The 23968-nt window shown below is 34.3% G+C and overlaps 1 protein-coding gene across 1 annotated transcript; it reads right to left on the reverse strand.

Annotated features, from left to right (window-relative positions):
- Nucleotides 1–559: 559 nt before the first annotated feature.
- Nucleotides 560–20771, reverse strand: LOC149794421 (ATP synthase-coupling factor 6, mitochondrial-like). Its single transcript, XM_089968629.1, has 4 exons — nucleotides 20664–20771; nucleotides 11445–11629; nucleotides 6440–6573; nucleotides 560–933 (listed from the first exon to the last, which is right to left on the reverse strand). The coding sequence occupies exons 2-4, from the start codon at nucleotides 11612–11614 to the stop codon at nucleotides 815–817; spliced, it is 423 nt and encodes a 140-aa protein (XP_089824755.1). The 5' UTR covers nucleotides 11615–11629; nucleotides 20664–20771; the 3' UTR covers nucleotides 560–814.
- Between the last annotated feature and the right edge of the window lie 3197 nt (nucleotides 20772–23968).

Below are 23968 nucleotides of genomic sequence, written 5' to 3' on the forward strand. Positions count from 1 at the left end.
AGTTTGTATGCATATGCTTATCTTGCTTTGCATGGCACTGGTGACCAAAATACAGCTGTTTTGTCAAAATAAGCCCATAGTGGCATTCAATTTGATTTAGTACATTATTCATTTTTATGGATCCATCTACTTTAATACAGATTTTAAAGTGTTAGCAGAATCTAGATGAAGGGGAAATACAATTCACAACAGTTTCACCAGAGCATTTTCAGTTGTTGTTGCATAAAGATGTTAAAATACTCTGATTAAAGTTGGCTGCTGGCTTTTAGCAACAATTTGAACACTGTTTACAATACTACTCAAAGAAAATGGGATATTTGTGCCATTTCCAAAGACACAACAAAGTGACCTTACCTAGGCAGGTATTGAACACATGATTGTTGTATTATGAGTTCAGTGCTCTACCAACTGAACCAGCAAGTGTCCAGGTCACAAGGATGGTGCAATGTGTGTGTGTGTGTGTGTGTGTCTGTATGAGGAAGAAAGAGAGAAAGAAAGAAAATCAAATTGCTAAGTATGTTTGATATACACATATGTGACATAACCCAGACACTTATCATCATTGTTATAAAATCTTTATTTTCACATCTGTAAACAATATATACATGGAGCTATCAATTATTTCACTCTCCATTTATAATTTTCACTGTAAACATTTCAACAATACTCAAGTGTTGAAGACAGAGAATCTTAATATATTTAGAGCTGGAAGTATTACACTTCAAAACCTTTTAATGAATAAATATCAATTTATATTCTCCATATGTTAGACTTATGCCAAAGTTTCAAGTCATCCTTTTAGTTTCAATAATCACTAGATTTCAAAGTAGGGAACGTTGGTGAGGTCATCCTCCTCTTCAAGCACTACATCTTCCTTAATTTCAGTCGATTCCATCTTCATATCACCTAGATCTACTGGCTCCAGAGTTGGATCTGAGTAACAAAAAAGGTGGTCTGATTAATATTTTATGCTTTTTTTTAACACAACTTATTTAACCATAAAATATACAGATCAATTTATTCTTCAGCAGTCTTATTATATTAGATGGAGCCAATCAAGAAATATAGTAATATACAATCCAACATTATTAAATTTTCGTAAATTTATCAAAAATGTAGTATGTTTGCAACATAATATAGTTATAAACTGATGTTGGACTATGTGCATTGTATATCTACATCATGTTCTTTGCCATAACAACCCATCATAAAGACCACCGCATGGTAATTATCTCCCCATGAAAACATCAGACGGTGTCTCGGTACAACTCACTTCCGGATAGTTCAATCACTAAAGATGGCAGATGTAGATCAAGAAAATGTGACAGACTGCCCACATTCCGCAAGCATGATTGATATATCACTATCTTAAAAAGAAATTCTATCAATATTTGATCAATTATCTTTACATCTTTTATTTTGTCACTAACTTATGCTGTTCCCAGCTTCAAATAAATGTTCACTGCCCATTTCAGAACTTCATTATCTTTCCATTACTACCTCATGCTCTAGTTTGTATTATTTGACTGTGTAAAAGTGTATTGCTGCATAAAAAGATTGTAATTGCAATTTATCTCGCTTGAAGAATAATGAAAATATGTTTATTTTTTACAGCTTTAATCATTGCAGTTAGTGGTGGTTAAACGAGAATTTTTTTATAACTTCGTAAGGTTCTTTTATTATTGGTTAGACTGTTGCATTTCTATCAATGTTCATTATATTTTTCATGAAATAACTTGTGTTATATCTAGGAAGGATTTTTTTCTTCAAAATGCACAAATGTCATCCATGCTTGAACAGACAGGTGAACGTACAAGTCTCCTTGATTATTTTATTTCTCTGAATGGTTGTAATTTTTAGAATATACAGTTTGGACAAATACTGATGTTAGAAACACTATGCACGTATAGGACATTTGTGGCTCTCACCTATCTGCATGTCTGTCTCATTTCATCTGGTGCATGGGTATGTATATGTTTGAATGAATGTGTGTTCACATACGTATATTACATAAACATACTTCTGGTTAAAAACGAGTATAAAATGGTGCTAAGATAGAAAGACTGACTGATAGATAAAGACAACAAATATGAATATTTGTGAACATTTATTATTGACTTAAAGACCATGTTCTTACAATCTTTTTTTAAATCATACTGTCTGCAATTTTACATCCTGTCATATGGATAATAAACGAAGGATATACCAAAGTATGAAAAATACAAATTGTTGAGATGGTTTTCGTTAAAGTTATGCAGCCAAAAATGTGCAATAAATGTTTAAAATCAGAGAGCAAAGTGAAATGTTCCTACAAATGTTATTTAAAATTATGGGTGATGAATCTATATTATCTGGTATAATATAAATATGGATAGTGTATTTAATTTAATTATCTGCTGTAATGTCTATAATTATTCTCATAGTATGAACAAAAGAAGTTTGACATATATAATTTATTCATTGGTATAACCAAACATGATCTGTTGTACAGTTAAGAATCCTTCATTTTGTTGACTTTATGTTTCGCTAACCAAGCGTAAAATGGTGCAAAATTCTGAACTATCCTAGACTAGAACTTTTTTGTGGGCATGCACACTGGAGCTAATTTAAAGCCCTGTGATCAGTAACTCTTTTGCAACTGTGAAACCCTCTATACAAGAGGCAACTAAGGCATGTGCAACTTTCTCCATAGCGCAGGCCAATAAGCAATTTTTCAAGCCTCTTCATATGTTAAGCAGATAGAAGACCAGGAACTGTAAGTTGCATATGCCTGATATACCATGTTGTGGGACAAAAAAATCCCATGCAATGGTCAGAATTTTTCCAACCTACACAATCCAATATGATGGATTATTTTTAATCTAATTCCACTAGGAAATATTACTAGAAGAAAAGATAGCTATTATTAATATCGATACGGGTTCATAAATAACCATTATTTTCTACTAAGTAATAATATCATTACAAAGAGCATACAATGTTTAGTTTACAACAAATAATTTGTTAACAAAGATTACTGTTTACATCTGGCAAAATTTGTGCTGCAAATACTAAAAGCACCAGAAACTTTTCAATTTTTATGATATAATAAGGATAATGATATCATCTTACAGTGCTGAAGACTGCAGTCATGACAGTAATACAATCCTTGTTTTGTATTACTGTAATATATGAAAATTCAAAGTCAAGATCATAATTTTGTGTCTGACATCAGGCTCTGCCAATGGCCTGATGCAAAGTTCTGATGGTGGAATGTTCCTATCAAACTCCCCTCACATATCTGAATAAAAATCCAGAGTTGAAGTCAAAACGTTAATACAGATACAACTTTAAAGCGGCAAGACATCCATTTAAAATTTCCTTACCTTAAAATCGAGCTTAAAATATTAGTTTGACATTATCAAATCTGGTGTAAACTGACATTTCAATACACATCACCAGTGGGGGAAAAAAGAGTCAGAGACTGTCAAGATATTCATTACACCTTGTTCAAAATTGTTTACTGAAGACAACTTATGAGGTGATACAAATGTGAATTGGTAAAAAAAACACATTAATACACAGTGTAGTGTCCCAATCAGCATAGTGATAACTGCTTATGTAATAATACAAAAAATGAACAGGTAAAAAAGCTCAGTCTACTCTTATTCTTAAAACCAAATGGGACAAATAAAAACAAGATGATGTTTTCCTTGAATCATCTTTGATGAAGAATCAATTTTATTTACATACAAAGCAGGGACAAGATCAATTTTTTAAAATAAACAATAACAATGACCTTTGAAAACTAAAAAATGGATTAAATAGCAAATAGGTTGAATAGTGCAAAACATCTGCAGGACATTAACTTCAACTGCTGTACTTCTGGGACGTAGAAGTGTTGGAATTAAAAATGTATCCTGATTACTATAAATAGAATGCTAAGGTGATGATGGACATCTGAGATTTTGTCACTGTGTGATGAAAGACAGCAGTCGCATGATGAAGGAATGTTCATCACAGAAGGATATTTTACACTAGAAAACACTATCATGCAGTATGTAGGAATGTGAGAAAATCCTACATTGCTCAATCTTTTCTAGCCAAGATTCGAATATGTTAACCCTATCTACACCTTGGTGGACCAAGTAGATAGTTTAGTGCTTTGTCCTAGCAACATCTATTGGATTTCATGAATTGCCTCCCTTAGTATGTAATGCCAACTAACCAAGAGCATGTAAAAGCGGTGCACTGTACATCAGCCAAACATTGTGGATGCAATTGACTTCAGAAAGGATACTTTGTAAGTTTAACATTGAAAGTATGACTATGTACCAGAGAGAAGCCACAGTGAGTGAAAGGTACTTGTACAAACACTGACCGGCAGTGACTGACAGTTGATAACTGCTGATTTATGAGTCCATTCCAGTTGTGTGCTCCTCTTGTCTCAATCATGAAGGAACAGTGTTCAAATTTGAACAACTTAATTTTGATTGGATGCAGTGGCTTGCTGATATATCCAATGAAATTCACAAACCCAATGCAGAGAAATATCTGCTCAAGGTACAGATTGGGTTAAAATATCAAAACCTTGACTCCTGAAGATGAACTCTTATATTTTTAGGTTGTACTGATGATATAAATGACTAAATTTCCATATTGGGAAGAAAAATATACATTAAAGCTGTTATATATGCAATTTTTAAAAATGAACAAATCAGTTTTTACAGCAGATGATACATACCATATATACTTGCTTATACTGCATGGATTTATATCTGCCATTGAATAATGCACCATGAGATCTGGGTCGGTGTGGTTTGTTAGGAGTAATCTGTAGAACAAACAACACAGACCCTGATCTCCAGGCATATTCTGCTATGGTAGATCAGGATCTTAGTTTCTTGCAGTTTGATTCGATTTATAAGTCGGTATATGTGGTACACAGTAAATTTAATGACATCAAGATCTGGGAAAATACTTTCTTCCCTGGTACACAGATTAGTTATAATTAACTGACATGTGCCAAAGAAAATAGAAAGGTGTTCTTGCTCATACAATTAAGTGATAAATCTCTATCCATCATATCCTATTTATTTCCTTTTTTATTCCCTTTTCCTTTCTGACTTGAAAATATATTTCATTTCTTGCTTGGTGGTGGTGTTGGCAAGAGAGGGATTGTGTCACACTGACCCTCAAGAAAAATATGTCAGCATAGCCATGTATAAACATGCCTGCCTTTTCTAACATATGATAAAGTTTTGCTTTAATTTTACAAGGAATTCACCCTGGTAAATTGTTACAAAATTGTAAGATAATAAATAAATTGAGTGACAAAGGGGAGAGTTTTCATAAAATGACACATATCATACACAAGACTTGCAACAGTTTAGTAAACAATGTTTAACAATACAAGATAAAGCCTACGATAATCTAGTAAAAAACCTCATTTTATATATATCTAAATTTGGTATCTAAGTTACAAACTGAAAGTTATGACTGCAACTGAATATAATATATTTTGCTATTGGGATTATGTACAGTTCAGTCCAATTTATCCTACTCCAGTGATAATCACAAGGTCAAGGTCAAACTCAGAGCACCGCTTTACTCCAAGGTCATAAGGGACACGAGTGTATGTCACAACAAAAGAATTGTCTAAGACTCATAATGATGCATAAAACTACGAAAATTCATCTTAGTTTTTTTTAAATAGATGCAGATGAAAAACTTGAACCATAACTACATCAAAATTATCTTTAACTTTGTCTTTGACAGCCAAAGTAAAAGGGCAAGCATGCATGTCACAGAATGAATTAGCTTAAGAAGCTATATCTTCACTAGCCAAGGTTCCGATATGTTAACCTACTTACACCTTGTCGGATCAATAAGATATCTCAATGCTTTGTCCTAGTGACATCTATTGGATTTCGTAAGTATGTAATGTCGACTAACCAAGAGCTTGTAAGAGCGGTGCATTAAACATGAGCAAAGTTGTGTGCTCCACATGTCTCAATCATGTAGGAACTGTGTTCAAATCTGAACAATTTGATTTTAATTGGATGCAGTGGCTGCATCCAATGAAATTCACAGATCAAAGCAAGGAAATATCAAATCGATTCACCAAGGTGTAGATAGGTTAACATATCAAAACCATTCACTAGTAAAGATGCATGAGTTATGACAAGTATACTGAGAATTTATCAAGGGTTTTAGAAAATATATACAGGAAAAAGTTAAACCAAACCTACACACATTGTTGTGGTGATGGAAAATTGATTGTTATGTCTCACTGCAATAAAAATCATCCTATCTAATGTACTGTCAAACCATACTATCCAAAATAGTTCATTTTTGAAAAAATCTGTACAAAATTGTTAACATTTGTGATCTCTAGAAATGTGATCAACAACTAAATGAACTGAAAAATATATATTTACAAGTGAACTCTTTTTTTTACCTGTGAAGTTAAAGACTGGAAACTTGGACATATCCTGGCCCTTAGCATTGTAAATACGCTGGATTTTGTCCAACTCATCTTGCAGGGCTTTCTGCTGATCTGGGGTGGCATCAACCAGATTACCTCCTGCTGACCTGATAATGAATAACACAATTTTCATGTATGTAAAACTTGTAGTACTGAGCAGATCTTTTTCAATATGTATAGAAAACAAAACACTGATACTCTACTAGCCTAAAATTTATAGGAATCCATGATAAAGGTAAGTATATTTTTTCTATCCTTTTATTCTTTTTAACAGCTCTCAAAGGGTATTGAAACTAACTCAAATATTCCTTATAAAATTCAAGAAAAATACCTTTCCTATATATTTAAGTTAACGTGTTTACAAGATACATGCCAAGTGCTGTACAAAAATGTAGTTCTTTTGGGTTGGTTGAACTAATTTTAATAATATAATATTACCAATCACTACTGCCTTGTTTACCATTTCCATGATGGAACTACCTTTGTTCACATCTGAAAATTTCATCCTCCAATTAGAAAGAATGCTCTAGAAAATCTAGAGCAGAAAGAACACAGACTCAGTCTGACAGTTTTCAGTCCTCTTTTTCTGGATCCAGACTACTCGTGGGGAATCAGATCAGCGTGGGAGAAGAGTATCTTGTTATAATGGCAGGTAACTATGATATTATTCAAATTAGTTTTACATCACTCAAAACTACATTTTAATACCAGTACTACAATACTTGCTGAATTAGCCAGTTTCGAGAGAGGCTGATATACTGTAGTATCATTTATTTTCATTGGCTCAATTGAGGGTACTTCAATTTGTGGTTTTGCCTGTAAAAGTTTGCATATTAGTAGGTATTTCATTTCATGGTTTAACCTCTACAACTACCCAAAATAAAGAATACAAAAGAATAAAACTATGCCAACACAAATAGCAGTCACTTTAATGTTTAGAGCAATACTACCACCTGTATGAGCACAAATCAAAGACCTGCAAGTTCAATACTTACACCGCATTTTCGACCAAATGAATAACATTAGTCGAAGCTGACACAACCAGCAACACTAAAACAATACTTCCATCTCTATGAGCACAAATAAAACACCTGTCAAGATTATTCACTTTCGCCATGTTTTTGTTTTAGTGCTCAAAATCAAAGGAAGCCAACACAGCCAACAACACTTGGCCAATCAGTTATTAAAGAAGAATTAAAGTCACACTTCCACGAGTGGTATGCTAAACAGGTCATGGATGCCAAAAAGGAAAAAGATATTACTGGTGACGATCAGTGCACAGTATTAGTAAACCTTGCAACCTCATTTATCAAGCCAATTCACGATGAATGGATAATTGAAGTTCATTCGACAATGAATGAAAGATAGGACCTAATTATCAGTGGTTTTGAGAAAGCTGGACTTATTTAATTCAGCAATTTGGGGATTATTTACCTGAGAAGCATTTGTGAGTACCATGAGACTTGACTGACACGATGTTGATACAGTGGCTTTGTCCAAAAATCTGTGAAGGGTTAGCTTTAATACTCTGCTGTAATTAGTGTATATACAGAGTGTTTCATTAATTATAGTGTTCAAGAAATAGTTATAGTATTTTACAGGATTATTGTTTTTTTTTTTGAATTAAAAATGCATGGATAAAATGAAATGTGCTTTCAGAAGGATTTAAATGTTTCAACAACAGTTGTACTCGAATGAAGGATTGATCTGAATAAGTATTAAATTTAATTTTAATATACTGATATTTTGTATTATTTTTTCATTTTCAGTATTACTAATGTTTGAATACCTTATGCTTTTTCTATTTTCTCTCTATCCTTACTTACCTCACATATCAATTTAAGGCAGTGAGTGTAAATTTACAGCTATAGGATACCTTATTGAACATATGCACTGAAACAATATAAAATGATTTATAATTCTTGATTCAAAAGTTTAAATAAAAAATAAAACAAAAACATGTAAAAGCTAATACTTAATTCCCAGATTACAGTATTGACCTTGATTTATCAAATACCAAGTAGCTGTGTTAATCTCTAGGAATGAAACACTGTAAGAAAATGGCAGTGGGAGTCATCCTAAGTAGCTCACTGTTCACTGGGGATTTAAATTTGTGGTTCGGGGCAACAATGAAAACGAACTAAAACTGGTCCTTAATGAAAACTAATGATACTACAGTACTCAAGATGGAAAACAGATGGAGGATAAAGTAGTACATGACCACCAAAAATATAGACCTCATAATCTTCCTCCAATAATAAATGAAGACACAGGTCCATGAAGCATGACACAGCAATAGCCTTAACTTCATGGGCAAGGTCCCTCTCTGTGAGGGACTGATAAGTCCTCTTGAAAGCGACCACAATCCACCTGATAATGATGGATGCAAGATATAGCTCTTAATAGGCAGGAAAAGCACCTTCCCACCCTTTTTATCCCTTTGGTGGCGCTATAGTTTCGCATTTTGCATAGGGTTAGGATTTTAAAGAAAAAGAATTTCCCCGGTTTTCCTCACTGGTTTTACTGGCTATTTAAAAAAGACCTTGTATATCTTAGGTATAATGCAAAGAACCTTTAATTCCCTTTATTTTGGTGTATGATTGATGGGTGTACTATGGGTTATAGAGCATACAGCTTGGCCTTACTTCAAATGTGCACCTTTCAAAAAAGTGCTAGCTTTACTTGGTCATTTTCACTTCCTGAACTTCAGAGGTAAATTGTATAAAAAAGAGCTGATAACTTTTTTTTACATTTTATATATTTGGTAATTCATTCATTGCACTTTCAGAAGCTGGTATTGTCTAGTCTGGCAAAATTCTTTTTCCCTATTTTAATAGCTGCTATGTATAGTGTACTTTAGACTAATTCAGACTGAATTTTTTAACACAAGGGAGCAGTCATTTTAGTTAGCAGTGTGCTTAAATCATGTAAAATTTCCAAAAGTAAAATATCCAAATGAAATATCATCCACATTACATTAATGTAGCATAGAGGTATGCCAACATTCTCTCCACTGTGCATGTTTTAAATGCTATCTACTTCACCTTACATACGTCACTCTCTCAAAAGTACATATTATCTGGTGAGCGCCACCTTTTCTAGTGGTCAAACTAAACCATAAAGCATTACCTTGGCAGAGAAGCCATCAGCCCCTGCACAGACACAAACAAGACTGAGGTTCCTGAAACAGAGTGGAGCTAACGTAGGAAGCTGTGGATTTTTTTGCCAAAAATGAAATGAAGACGGAGAATCTGTGGACTGCAGAGAAGAACAGACCCAATGTGCTACAACAGCAGGTCCCACCTCTGAGGTAATGTCCTCAGGTCGTCTACCAAACTGTTTAGAAGAATGATGAATCATGATTGTTGGGGGCACAGAGGGAATACACAATCAGCTGAGCAGCGGAAGTTCTGAATTTGTGCAGCACTCACAGAACCATTCCACAGGGTTTGAAGGCTCAAGGGAACAAACAATCTCAGCTTAGACCAGATGCATCCACTGCCCAAGCCTTCTGAGCTGTTAGAGGGTAGACTTGGAGCTTGCTGTTCAATCTCATGATAAACAAGCCCCCTTACTCCTGGATTATCTTGCCACTCCTGGACAGACTGCCTGCATGAACATGGAGGGTAATAATATCAAAAGCTGCCCTCCAAATCTCCACAAAAACAGAGGGAGCATATGTGCCTCTTTGTCACCTGAGGTAAATGTACAGCAAAACCATGGTGTCAAAAAGAGTATCACACAATGAATTCTTATTTGGTTTATGTCCCCATGCATGGTCAAAAATACAGCTGTAATTTCCATACTGTTTTGGTGTGGAGGGTACCTTCTTCCTGTGACCATGAGCACTAATAAACTATTCTTTCTTGCTCCATATGAACACACCATCCTGAATCTGGCATGCTGATGTACAGACAGGACAAGGAGTAGCGTGAACACTGGACAGAAACTGGCCCCAGCTGGAATGCCAACTCATGTGGCAATGAAAATCTGATCGCAGGAATCGAGCCGATAGGATCCTTGTATGGACTCCTAGATTGTGGAAAGAAAATGGAGAGGGTGCAAGTAAAGACTTCTTAGGGATAAAATGTAAGGCTGTCACGTGGCTGAACGTTTCTTCATCTGTTAGTTGTATCATACATAACATACTTTGGATCCACAAATCTGGCTTGTGTCTCTTTGGCTGAATAGTTACCGCACACTCTGAAGCAGCCTTATTTCATCTTTCCACTCTCACATGAGTTGTCTTTTAAAAATGCAAACACAGACTGCTGCTTAAGCATAACTGTTTCATTTCAAACACAATACTGCATGCTGAAGTCATTCTTCAGTATAAGGAATTAAAAAAATTAAAGATTCATTGCTGTCATTTAATCAGTTCATAAAGGAAACAGAGTGCCTTTCATAAATTTCATGGCAATGACTTGGTGGAATGAAATCAATGGGTGATCCACTCTTGAGCATCTGTGTTCAATAAACACAATATAACAAGACTATTTAAAGCACTGCCAAGTAAACAAACCAGATTTACTTCTTTTTTAAAATTTGTTTTGATCATCTGATATATTTGGTTGCTTAGTCCAACAGGAGTCATGCAGTAATAAAAATCATCCACATGGCTTGGCTATCAATAACCATTTATTGTAGTATCACAGGATGTGAATGAATACATGGAGTTTGAATCAAGCACTCAGCATGCCCAATGGCCAGATAAAGGTATGCAAGTGATTAAACTATAAAAATTAGCACTTGCTGACTTGCTTTAAAATTGTGAAAAAGCACTTGTCACTGATATAGATGAGTCCCTGTCTGTAAACATGCAACAACAATACAGGGCTACCCATTAAACTGCATCTCACACTGAACATACACAAAACCAGAGCTCTAGATGCAAGTTTAATCAAACATATTTTTCTCCACTGTTTGAGAACATAGGCAAAAAACAAAATTAAGGATCAAATTTTAAAAATCAACTAACTTGCTCTTCTGTGCATATTCCCTGATTTTGGAGACAAATAATTGCTGAATAGGATCTGTGGCTGTTGATGCTTTCTGAATAAAGACTGCAGTAACTCCTACATTTCTACGAAGTTGATGCCATAGGCAGCTTCTGACTGTGGCTGATCGTGTTACCAATTGAGTCAGCATCTCTCAGATTCTCTCCTGGCAAAAAGAAAACAAAAACAAAATTAAACTTGATAGCACCAGTGATAGATTTAAGTACTATATATGTATACATACACACACACAGATTTAACATTCAACATGTTGAGGCAATAAATGAATTATCAACAAACATCATTTGGCAATTAATTCTAAAAGGAAAATAGGGTTGCCTGCACTAGGATCAGACAGGTTGATTTACCTGAATAAACTCTAACACCCAAATACTGCCAAAACATACCTAAATTTGTCTAGACCTGACCCAAATGCATCCAACATCACTGCATGACAAATATACTAAATATTTTATATATATATATATATATATATATATATATATATATATATATATATATATATATATATATATATATATATGTATATATATATATATATATATAAATTGAAAAACATTTTGTGCCTGAAGAACATACATTAAATACAAAACAAGTTGCACAGAATTATTGGCATTTTTTTAAATATTTTTATTTATCCATATATATATATATATATATATATATATATATATATATATATATATATATATATATATATATATATATATATATAATAAATGTATACCTGCCAATACTAACAAGACCTTCTCAGTAACTCAATTTTCTTCTGTTGGGCCAGTTTTCAGTAAAGTAAAATGTATTGCAATTGTTAAGCTGGAAAACATGCATTAAAAAGTCCAGAAGCGTGATTCAAGACTGATATAAAGACACTAACATTGTTTTCAACTAAACAGCTTGTAAAGTTTACTTTGACCTTATTTACCTCCAGTACAGCTTCACAAACTGTAATTCCAAACTCAAATCAACATACGATGTCCACTGAATGTAATTGTTGCCCTTCCTGCTTTCTCCCCAAGAATCTGAATGTTCCATTTCATTCTTTTGTACTATTAAAACTTTGTAAGATATCTACTGTCCATATCATTATGACTGCTTGATTGTTGGATGCCATTTAAAAAAAACAAAAAAAAACAAACAGCATCACTACATATGTGCAGTTTACAGCATCCGAGGTACTCCAGTACCAGTCTGTTAGTCTGCTTCCCTGACCAATTCCACTCAATCTAATATAAAACCCAGATCCAAATCAAACATGGAAAAGCCCATATCTGGATTTTACCACAAATACATATTTCCATAATTTGTGCTTTTATTTCAGAAGTCCATATTTTAAAGGTAATTTTCATATGACTTACGGCAAAATTGTAAGGGTTGGCACATTTGTAAAGTGATCACAAGAAGATAAACTTTCAGTTTGTATATACTGATGAAAAGAAAAAGAAAATACAAAGGGTGGGATTGGGAGTGGGAGGGAAAATAGTCATCTTACAATGGTGCTAAAATTGTGATCTCACTCACTTCCTAGAGTTTTACATTTGTACTGCTAGTAGTAAAATTGCACCCGGTGCATACTTTAGGGAACCAGAAGCTAGCAAATTTGCACTAAAGTTGACTTAAAAGCATTCTATATACAAATAAACAAATTTTGTAAACTTTAAACATGCAGAATTCTAAATTTTGATCAGAATATAAATGGAGAATAAAAGCAGGGGGAGCAAAGAGAAATTTCACAAATGAGAGTGTCTATTTGCCCACTTCGACTGGTATGATTTCAAGTCAAGTAGGGAGTGGGTTGGCTGAGAGAGGTACCTGATGGTCAAACTTTGCAAAATCAGTATGGGTATACATGTAGTGAAAACTGGTGTGCAATGGAAGCTATACACTAATCAACAAGTAGTATACCAGTAAGAAGTAATGACTTAATCTACTGATGTATAGTTTGAAAATTTTCTTGAGATCCTCATTACATTTCAACCATTCACTTCTGTTTAAACAAATATAATGAAAAACAGTTTCAATGTATTATTTCATGCTTTTAATCAAATTTTGTGTCCCTGCAATTATGTTTCAATTTGTGACAGTCCAGCTGAAAATGCACACATGAAATTGTTATTGTAGGGTTTAACGTCATTTTTCAGCACAAGATAGGCTATACATGGCGGCCAGTATAAATGGTGTAGGGAAGAATGCGGGAAAACCCTGGAAAGAACCATCGACCCACAAGAAGCTATTGGCAAGCTTTTGCACAAAACCACATTAGCCAAATCCGAGACTCGACCCCATGCAGACAGAGAAGAGATGGTAGTGATCCGTAACAGTAAGCGCTTTAGACCACTTGACCACTCGGGGCCCCTATATGAAATTGAAAAAAGTGATTGAAATTCCATGCATTAAGAAAAAATGTATTTTGTGGAGATTTTTACAAGCTACTTTGTTGTACAGGTAATCAACTTTACATCTAATTTCAGCCTGTACAACAAATAAGAGATGACCTCAGGGGTTTTCCTTTGACCGATACTCCACGTTTTTGATACAATAGTTTTTATATCTGACCCCATATTGATGTGTGCATTCCTCTCTATATGTTTCTCACATATGTGCCTCAAGTGATCAGTATAACAACATTTGACCTTCTCACATTTTGAATAACCAAACCTACATACCTGCCTGAGCTGTTAATCAATTAGCATAGTTCTCATGTGGAGTCGATTTCACCAGATTCTACCCTGCAGTAAATAAGTATTAGTATCTAATACTCATACTGATCATGGAGTAGAGTCTGTGTCATCTTTTAATCCTACTAGGTTCAGCATCTGTCTTGGCTTTAATATTTGAAGTGTGATGATGTCATCAACCATCATTTCTATTATCCTAACTTTAACTAGATATTTCTATTCAGAAAATTTATATAAAATTATCATATGACACAATTTAAAATAAAAGGATTGTTAAGCATTTTATTTTGTGAAATTACTTTCAATGTGTTATTCATCCCGTGGCCTGATGGAGTCCTGTAGAAAGACTTTGTGACAGTACAGTAAAAACTGTTATAAGCGACAATTAATTCACCGCATTAGATTCATGCAATGGTCATCCGAGAGTTTTGCGTTGGTACATTACTGTCTTTGTGTTGTTTTCAGACATCACGATTGAGTACGCAAATACCCACAATGCAACCTGCGCACATCTTGCATCGCCCTTTTGAGTCCTTAACAAATCTTTGTCAACATTAGTCATCATGTATATTCAAGACAATAATCTGATTTAACTGTCGATAAGGACATTCACTTTATTGAAGCAATACATAGATTATACTTGAAATTAAGTGCTCTATGTCAAGACAATAAAAATAAAGCTGGACATTCTCTTGCTTATATCGAAAGACTGAATAGTGAAGTTGAACCGCAATCGTGTATATTGCTATCAAATAGAAATACAGTTATTTTTTTTACAAACAGACAATATTGACATTTTCATAAAATGTTCATATCATATCCCTAAGCTTGTCATCTTGAAAGAGTATTTCTGGACAATGATTTTCACGATACAATATCAGTTACGAATTAAAATTTCATAACCTGTTTTATATAAGAACTTTTATGTACAAATACTTTTTGCGACAACTGGTGTTTGTGCCAAAGACATTTGACGAAGCAATTTAATTAATATGGTCAAATATTGTATTTGTGGTGAAGATGATGGACATAGGATGATGCTCAATGAAAGCGATAACCGTTCAAAAAGTTTCATCTTCATTGTATTCAAACGAAACACATGCTTAACATGACTTTGTGTTGAATGTCAAAACAAAGTATTCCTGAAATACTTTTAGAAATATGAAATTATATTTTAAGAATTAGCTTTTTATCTTGAACAATAACCAAATGATTGATTCCGGCCCATGAAAATTGAAAATCATTACATGTTTCTACTTGTTTGTGTATCCATTTGTTTATGCATTTATTTATTGATCGATCTATTTGTTTATGAAAGAATAACAAAGATGGTTGAAATTTAAATGTTTTACTTGAAGAAAATAAGTAAAGTAGAAAAGTCACGTATTCGGTCTCGTACAGTTGACATACACAACAGAATGTGATGTATTTAGCAATAACAATGTAATCAGAGGGCGTTTCAGTCAGGCCAAGTGCTGTTGTTGTTGTTGGGTTTAACACCATTTTTCAGCACACGATAGGCTATGCATGGCAGTCAGTATTAATGGTGGAGGAAGAAACCTGGAAAACCCTGGGAAGAACCACCGACCCATGAGAAGCTACTGACAAGCTTTCTCATGTACCCACATTGGCCGAATCCTAGACTCGAACCCATGCAGACAGAGGTGAGATGGCAGTGATCCATAATGGAGGGCGCTTTAGGCCACTCGGCCACTCTGGGACCCTTGGGCCGAGTGCCACCATCTTACTATTTTTGTACAGAGAGGGTACCCCTCTTTACGGGGCTCCCATTCTTTTAATGTTCCTCAGATAATCTGACGAATAGCGGGAACATTTTACATCATAACCTGCACAAAGGAAACCATTTGGCTTTTCTTTTAAACTATATGTTATTGGTAAGAATTTGATATGGCTCAAAGAATATTTTCATGAAAAATCCACAAAAAGTGTGGCTCATGAAGGGTTGCACACGGGAGAGGTTTTACTTATGTATCTAAATATAGAATGTGCCAAGAATATTGTGGTACTTATCTTCATTTCGTGGTAATAGGGTTGTATTATAACATACCCTCTGTCTCATCTTTAACTGGAAATGTGTGTCAGTTCTTCCCCTTGAGCACCTGGTAGAGGTATCAACCAGTCTGACGTTTTATCAATAAAGGACAACAAAATCTGTGACAACACGAAATCACCTTATCAGTATAATAAATATACATATATTTATAGTACATTCAGGTGATTTATTGTAAGGTACTTTACTGACAAAAAGTCAGACTCCTTCAGTAGCAACTATATACTCATTGAATATAAATATTGTTGCTATTGCTACCTGTAACCAGCAGTTTGTTTTTATTATTACTGCTACAAAATAGTATAAAACCTGTTTATTACCTTTGGATATGAAATTACTGTAGCAGTAAAAAAGATTAATAAAAATTTATACTTGTATCTTCATGGATGAGATGTGATTGCTTATGTTTGAAGAATAAGACCCACCACCCCAACCCTGTAATAATTTAAAAGAATCTTTTGAAGTTTTTAAGGTTACTCACAGTTCAGGCTGTTGTAGCATCCATACCCCCTGCATAAATATCTTCATTTATCTATGATTTTATTGTAATTTTACACTGTTTAAAAAATGTTAATATTATTATGACAAAAAATGCCAGCACAATCCAACTATGCAATAAAGCAACTGCAAAATAAATAAATAAAAATAAAAAGTATATACAACACTGTATTTAACTTTTCACAAGAAATATTAGAGAAAAATAAATATTTTATGTAAACTTTCAGTCATATAAACAATATTTTTAGATGATTTAATCTAAACAAATTCTAATACATGTAGACATTTAAAAGGAATAAATACCTGGATTTTCTTGTTACATTGTCCTTATAGATTTCTTGTGAAAAGTAAGGAGGCAGATGTTACCAATCCCTTTTTTCACTTTCACATGAATAAAACGTGAATAAAAGCAAGTTTTACACATAATAAGGCTTTTGGACTGGACATACACTCATAATTGTAAAATCTGAGTTGCTGTTATTGTTGTACAGTTTAACGCAGTTTTTCAGCACATGATAGGCTATACATGGCGGCCAGTATTAATGGTGGAGGAAGAACCCATAAAAATCCTGGAAAGAATCACTGACCCACAAGAAGCTACTGGCAAGCTTTTTCACATACCCACACTGGCTGAATCCGAGACTCGAACCAATACAGACAGAGGTGAGATGGCAGTGATCTGTAACGGAGAGCGCTTTAGACCACTCGTCCACTCTGGGCCCCCAACCAAAATTTGTCTGGGCTGATTGTAAATGTAAACCTCATTTATGCATATTAGCAATTTGATTTTCTTTCTTTCTCTCTTTCTTCCTCACACAAACACACACACACACACACATTGCACCATCCTTGTGACCTGGACACTTGCTGGTTCAGTTGGTAGAGCATTGAACTCATAATACAACAATCATGTGTTCAATACCTGCCTAGGTAAGGTCACTTTGTTGTGTCTTTGGAAATGGCACAAATCTCCCATTTTCTTTGAGTAGTAGTGTTCAAATTGTTGCTAAAAGCCAGCAACCAACCTTTAATCAGAGTATTTTAACATCTTTATGCAACAACAACTGAAAATGCTCTGATGAAACTGTTGTGAATTGTATTTCCCCTTCATCTAGATTCTGCTAACACATTAAAATCTGTATTAAAAGTAGATGGATCCATAAAAATGAATAATGTACTAAGTCAAATTGAATGCCACTATGGGCTTATTTTCAGGCAATTAACACAGCTGAATTTTGGTCACCAATGCCATGCAAAGCAAGATAAGCATATGCATACAAACTTATTATTACTAATTCTAATATTTTTTTAAAGTCGATCTTTATTCACAGATATCATACTGTTACCCTTACATGCACATTGACAAAATTTGGTATGAACGCTTCTCAACTATATTAAATTGTTCCCCTTTTTTGTCTTTCTTTATTTCTAAATTTTTTTCTTCTTCAGATTATTATTTCTGCATCAAATGTTAGAGAAGGAAAGGACAAATAAGCAGATTTGGCAGTTTTAGTTTACCTGTATCCAGGTGTTCAGTACATTGGATGTACAGATGAGGCATTGATAACATCGATAAATTCTTATAGGAATATATTGATTTTGAGTTTCACTGTTCTACCAAAGCTTTAAGTGAAACTGGAACAAAAATTTAATATCTAAAGGGAGTGTTTATATATTTTACAGAATTTGGTATAGAAAGTTCAAAGGAAAACATTTTACCTAATAAGTCTGATAAAATTATGAGTTTTCAGTTAAATATAAAGTCATCAGTTGCTTTATCACATAATTTGATACTAGGTGAAAAAAATATCTTTTTTTAACAAATAAAACCTACATTTGTTGTTGTTATAGGGTTTAAGGCCATTGTTCAGCACACGATAGGCTATACATGGTGGCAAGTATTAATGGTGGAGGAAGAACCCAGGAAAACCCCAGAAAGAACCACCAACCCACGAGAAGTTACTAGCAAGCTTTCTCACATACCCACATTAGCCGAATCCGAGAATCGAACCCACGCAGACAGAGGTGAGATGGCAGTGATCCGTAACAGAGAGCACTTTAGACCATTCAGGGCCCTTAAATTCTGAGTAGGTAAAGCTGCAAATTCTGGATTGGCCGAGGCACATTTCCCCAAAATTTCCTTTAATATACCACATACATTTGTAAAGTATGCCTCAAGAACAGACTGGTTATATTCTCTAGTGACTGCTTCATTAGTTAACCCCAAAAATTCTTTCCATTAATGGATTTGTTTTCAATATATATACTGTACAAAAAATGCTCACTTTTTGGAGAATTTTTTGTTGTTGCAGGCAATAAAATAAGTTGTTTGCACCTGTTATGAGCAAAAACCATGAAAAGGCGTATATACTTTATTTGCTCATTTATTATTTCTGTTGGATATTCTACACTATGTTATTATCAAACAAGTGGCAAAAAATTGCTTCTTGGTGGAATTTCAAAGTTGCCGATAAACCTCTGTTACTTTTAATGCGCAGAACTTTGGACTCAAACGGCGCCAAATGTTTACAATTTGTTTACGTTTCCAAATAAGGCGTCAATGTCCTTATATGGCACACAACAAACGAGGCTGAGAACAGAAGTAATCATTATTTGAACTAATATGGTGGACAATCTAAATGAAAATATCAGCTAAAAAAGGTAAACAAGATTTTACAACTATTTCTACAACGATTTTCAATACTTCTGGTATTAAATATGAGGACTACTCAATTTATTGGATTATATGCAAGGAATATTTTCAAAGTTTATTATTAGGCTAAAAGAGTGCTGGGTGTGAATCACGTACAGCTTGCTCCATTGACACGTATATGCTCATGTTAGTACCCTGTCCACGAGGTAGGAGTAAGGGTACTAATATCAGTATTAACTTACTGTGCTGTCTTTATCCTGGCATAATGAAAATATGACATTAGCAAATGGACACTTTTTAATGTTCCGTTGACATACATTTGAATTTGGTGCAATGTGACAGTAGTCAAGGTATGCCGAAGTATGTTTAATTAGGTTCATATGACGGATGTTTCTTGAACGAAACAAAACACTGCTTTACAGTTCCAATAGGCATAATATATTTTTATTCGTTTCATTAAAGATATGGTTTGGCAAGCCTTAAGTAGAAAAGGAGTCATGGCGAGTGTCTTGAGTTATCTGTTATGGCGAACAGGGTAAGATTAGTGTAACCATGCCAATTTATTTTATCATGTATGGGGTTAATAAGTTCAAAATAAGCCAAACTTCTTTCACAACATGATTATACTTATATATTAGATTTCTACACTGTTTGTTTTTCTGACTTTAGTGATGATTTTTTTTTGCTCCATTAGATAATATGGGATCAGTTCGTAACCTCAGTAACAATTCAAGTTGAGGCTACGACATCGTAGCTACACAGTAAGTATATTAATCACACATAAATTAGCGGAAAAGTGTCAATATATGTTGCCAAATGTGTGAGATATTCCTGAAACTTTGACTACTCGTTCCATCAGAACACGCTATACAAGACCGTTATTTGGATCGTAAGACATAGCCCTAAAACAAAACCCAAATGTGCTATGTCTTACATTGTAGGACTACAGTCGCCGGTAACGAACTCCACTCGATGTCACAATCAACTTTTGCCAATTACTTTGAGACAGAGAAAAATAGGTTACGTACTTGGAGAAAAAAAATTTAATCGTTCCAGTACGTATGCAATGGTATCACAATTGTAACTTCCATAAATTGCAGTAATTATAAGATTAACATTTGTTATAACTTATATTCGCGGAAACATGCAATTCCACGATGAGGACTATTCATTTCTGTTTTGTCTACATGATCATGAATTTCGAGAACTTGCAAATTTAACACAATATATTTTTTTTAAAAAAGGACTGAGATAATAATAATAATAGCAGACAACTAACGGTTATAATAAGCGTATGAATCTTGCGCGCAGGAAAGAAAACCACTAGCTCTGTTGTCCAGTTGAGAGAGGTCAGAGAGACGTGAGTTGGTACGAGAAAATACGAGATTAAGGTGACAAATTGCACATTTCAAATCAATATTTTAAACGAAACAATTAAAAGATATTACGGAATTCTAAAAATATGTGATACGAAACATTACAGCAATCAATATATGGAATCGAGTAGTAGTAGTAGTAGTAGTAATAGTAAAAAAAGTAGTTATTTTTGGAGTGAATGATCGGCATATAATAATGTCATGGATATATTCAGTAATATGTTTACAATAATATGCCAGTTATTATATTTGTAATTAATAATTATTTAAAGAAAAAAATAACCAGAATGTAATAATTTACAACACATTATATATATATATATATATATATATATATATATATATATATATATATATATATATATATATATATATATATATATATAATTAAAAAATAAGTCTCAAACTTTAAAACCATAAATAATAGCTTATTATAGCAAAAGCAATTTTACAAAGCACATTTTAAGCAATGTCATATTTAAGATATATTTATATTCATTATAACTGCTTTCACACGAAGATATGTATTAAAATAGGCAACAAAATTCTTGTTTAAACTTATTAAGGAACCAAGAATACCTTGAAACAAACCTCATATTTATGATATTTCATTAAAAAGTGTGGTTTCTTTTTATTATCGACTTTTACTTAACCCTTTCCTGAGGCAGCACGCAGCTGAAATAAAATTGTCACTATTCTGAAGATGTTTAATTTCAAAGTTTAAACAAAGAAATAAACCAATTATTGACCTTTGTTTCGTGAACATGGAGCTGTGCGAGCCAGGAAACCCGCCTTGCATGGTTCATAAAACTTCACACCTCACCAAACGCACGGTCTTACGACCACATCCAATAAAAGATTTTGCCTCGTGTTCACAAAACTCCTAAACTTTTCTGTAATAGGTTTTATATTTGTTATATTGTAACAAAATAGCTATGAAGATTTAAAATACTAGCACGTCTTTATCAAAACGTATTGCTAATTTGAAATCTATTGTACTCCAATTTGTTTATTTGCTGAAGTTGGAGTGTGCACTCACGTGTTGCGGAGTTTCGGAAAAATATCTGGTTGAGTCTGTGGTTTTATAAAAAGAAAACTGTACAGAAATAGATAGTCGAAATCGGTCCGAACTTGCCAGGTGCTAGTAAAAGAAAGGAAGAAAAAAGAAAGGCCAAAGAAAAACGAACCAGAGAAACAAACAAGAAACAAACAAGAAAATGTGAGGACATCTTTACTACACTTAGACCGAAAGAAAATAGCCCAACAAATCGGTTATGTTTCTTGTGACTACTGAGTTCAGAACAGTACAGTAATGGTGCTCAAAACGATTGTCTGTAACACACCCAATACGAAAGAGATATATCACACTGAAAGAAAACTACTACCTTACTTTGTACGGACTTGATTTAAAATGATTCATCCACTGTTGTATTTGGTAACATTGTAACATTATCGAAACTAAACACTCTAGACATACATCCTATAGGCATTTATTGATTCTTTTTTTTAAAAAATATTTGTTTCTTTGACGGGGACAACAATTTAAAAAGCTGAAACAAACACTGTTTAAACGTTTGATGGTAAGGTCTCATATTTGCACGAATAAATCAGCACCAGACTTTGCCCAGCCTCTGCGTCACGGCTTAACGATATCCGCTTAGGTAACCCAACTGCGTCATTGCTTAACGATATCCGCTTTAGCTATCCAACTGCATCATGGCTTAACAATATCCGCTTAGGCTTTTCAATCGCGTCATGGCTTAACGATATCCGCTTAGGCAATCTGATTAAATCAAATCTCCACTGTCCTGGGTGAAGATCTGACAGCGACCGCTTAGGGGTCATGTTTTTGTGACCTTTGCGTTAACCAATGGAAATGCAGCTTTCAGAAATTTTAAAGTGAAACAAATCGATAGGCACACTCTGATGCTCTTCAGCTATTATGCTCAGTCTGCTAAACGCGAAGATATAAGACTTCATCTGACTGGCTGATAAAAATAGCGATTATTGTAATAACATAGGTCACCAGAACATGGCCTCTAAGCGGTCGCTGAGCAGCAGGGGGGGCGAATCGGACATTTTGTCCAATCGTTATTTTGCTTAATTAATACTTTCTGCACTCAACGATCTAGTGTCGTCAGCGCCTGGTAAAAAAAAAACGACGACGGTCCATCCTACACGATGGTGACGTCATTTGGTTTAATTAACACCTTCTGCGCGCCGATCCCCAGTGTCGTCAGCGTCCGGTAAGCACATCGACGACCGCGTCGATGTCATCGCCCCCCCTGCTGCTAAGTGGTTATTTACAATGATCTTACAAACAGAGTGATCACTAACTCCTCCTCCTGTAGATCAATTAGGTTATTTGACTGATCGGTGAGTTTAAAATTAATTCTCGTTAAAAACCGATCATGGCATCGCATATAGACCGGATTAATCGGATTCTCAACGATTAAAAATCCCGGAGGGGCTGTTGGTGAAAATGAATAAAGGATATATCCCTGTTGAGCTTGATTTGATTGATTGGTATCTACCTGGTAACTCCCTTCGATAACATCACACACTAGATTGATTGCTATCACCGATGCGATATTTACGTTGTATGGAGCAATATGCCTACCATCATCCCCGTTATCGTGTCTGAGGATATAAGTTGATGGACCGATAAAATCATTAAGAGACTTTCTTAGTTCTGGCGTGTTGTATCTTGGAAACTTAAAATCGGGTAAATCGGCTTCTGCGATATTATACTCGGTTAGGAATTTTTGTTTATTATCAATTCTGCTAGTGGATATTACCCCGATGATTCTTTCATTGATATATTCCATGTCTGATATAAGTTGATTTAACACCTCAACGTGTTTTTGTGCTTTTGTTTCCCGTAGCTGTTCTAGTTGTGATTGGTAAATACGATTAATCTCGATAAAAAACCTATCGATATCATTTAAATTAACTTCGACCTCGACGACCGATCCAGGAGTTTTCTCGTACCTAAAATACCAATACATGGTATTCCTGTCTTGAAATGTAAACCAGTCGGGGGGTGACGAGTTTTTCATAACAAACAAAACATCTCGATAATTGGGATTAATCTCATGATACGATTGTTTGCCCTCGGGGTTTTCATAAGGTGGATTCTTAGGCCATCCTAGTATGGTTCTTATTGAACTGTTATAAATATCAACCATATACCCCGGTGTGCTTATTT

Source organism: Sinohyriopsis cumingii, chromosome 8 (assembly GCF_028554795.1).
Source record: "Sinohyriopsis cumingii isolate HCF-2022 chromosome 8, ASM2855479v2, whole genome shotgun sequence".
Classification (NCBI taxonomy): domain Eukaryota; kingdom Metazoa; phylum Mollusca; class Bivalvia; order Unionida; family Unionidae; genus Sinohyriopsis; species Sinohyriopsis cumingii.

Coding starts and splice junctions, on each gene's coding strand:
- LOC149794421 (XM_089968629.1), bottom strand. CDS start 11,614: ATGCTGACTCAATTGGTAACACGATCAGCCACAGTCAGAAGCTGCCTA. Junction 6,574..11,444: donor GAATATGCACAGAAGAGCAA/GTTAGTTGATTT, acceptor ATTCATTATCAG/GTCAGCAGGAGGTAATCTGG. Junction 934..6,439: donor TCCAGTCTTTAACTTCACAG/GTAAAAAAAAGA, acceptor TTTGTTACTCAG/ATCCAACTCTGGAGCCAGTA.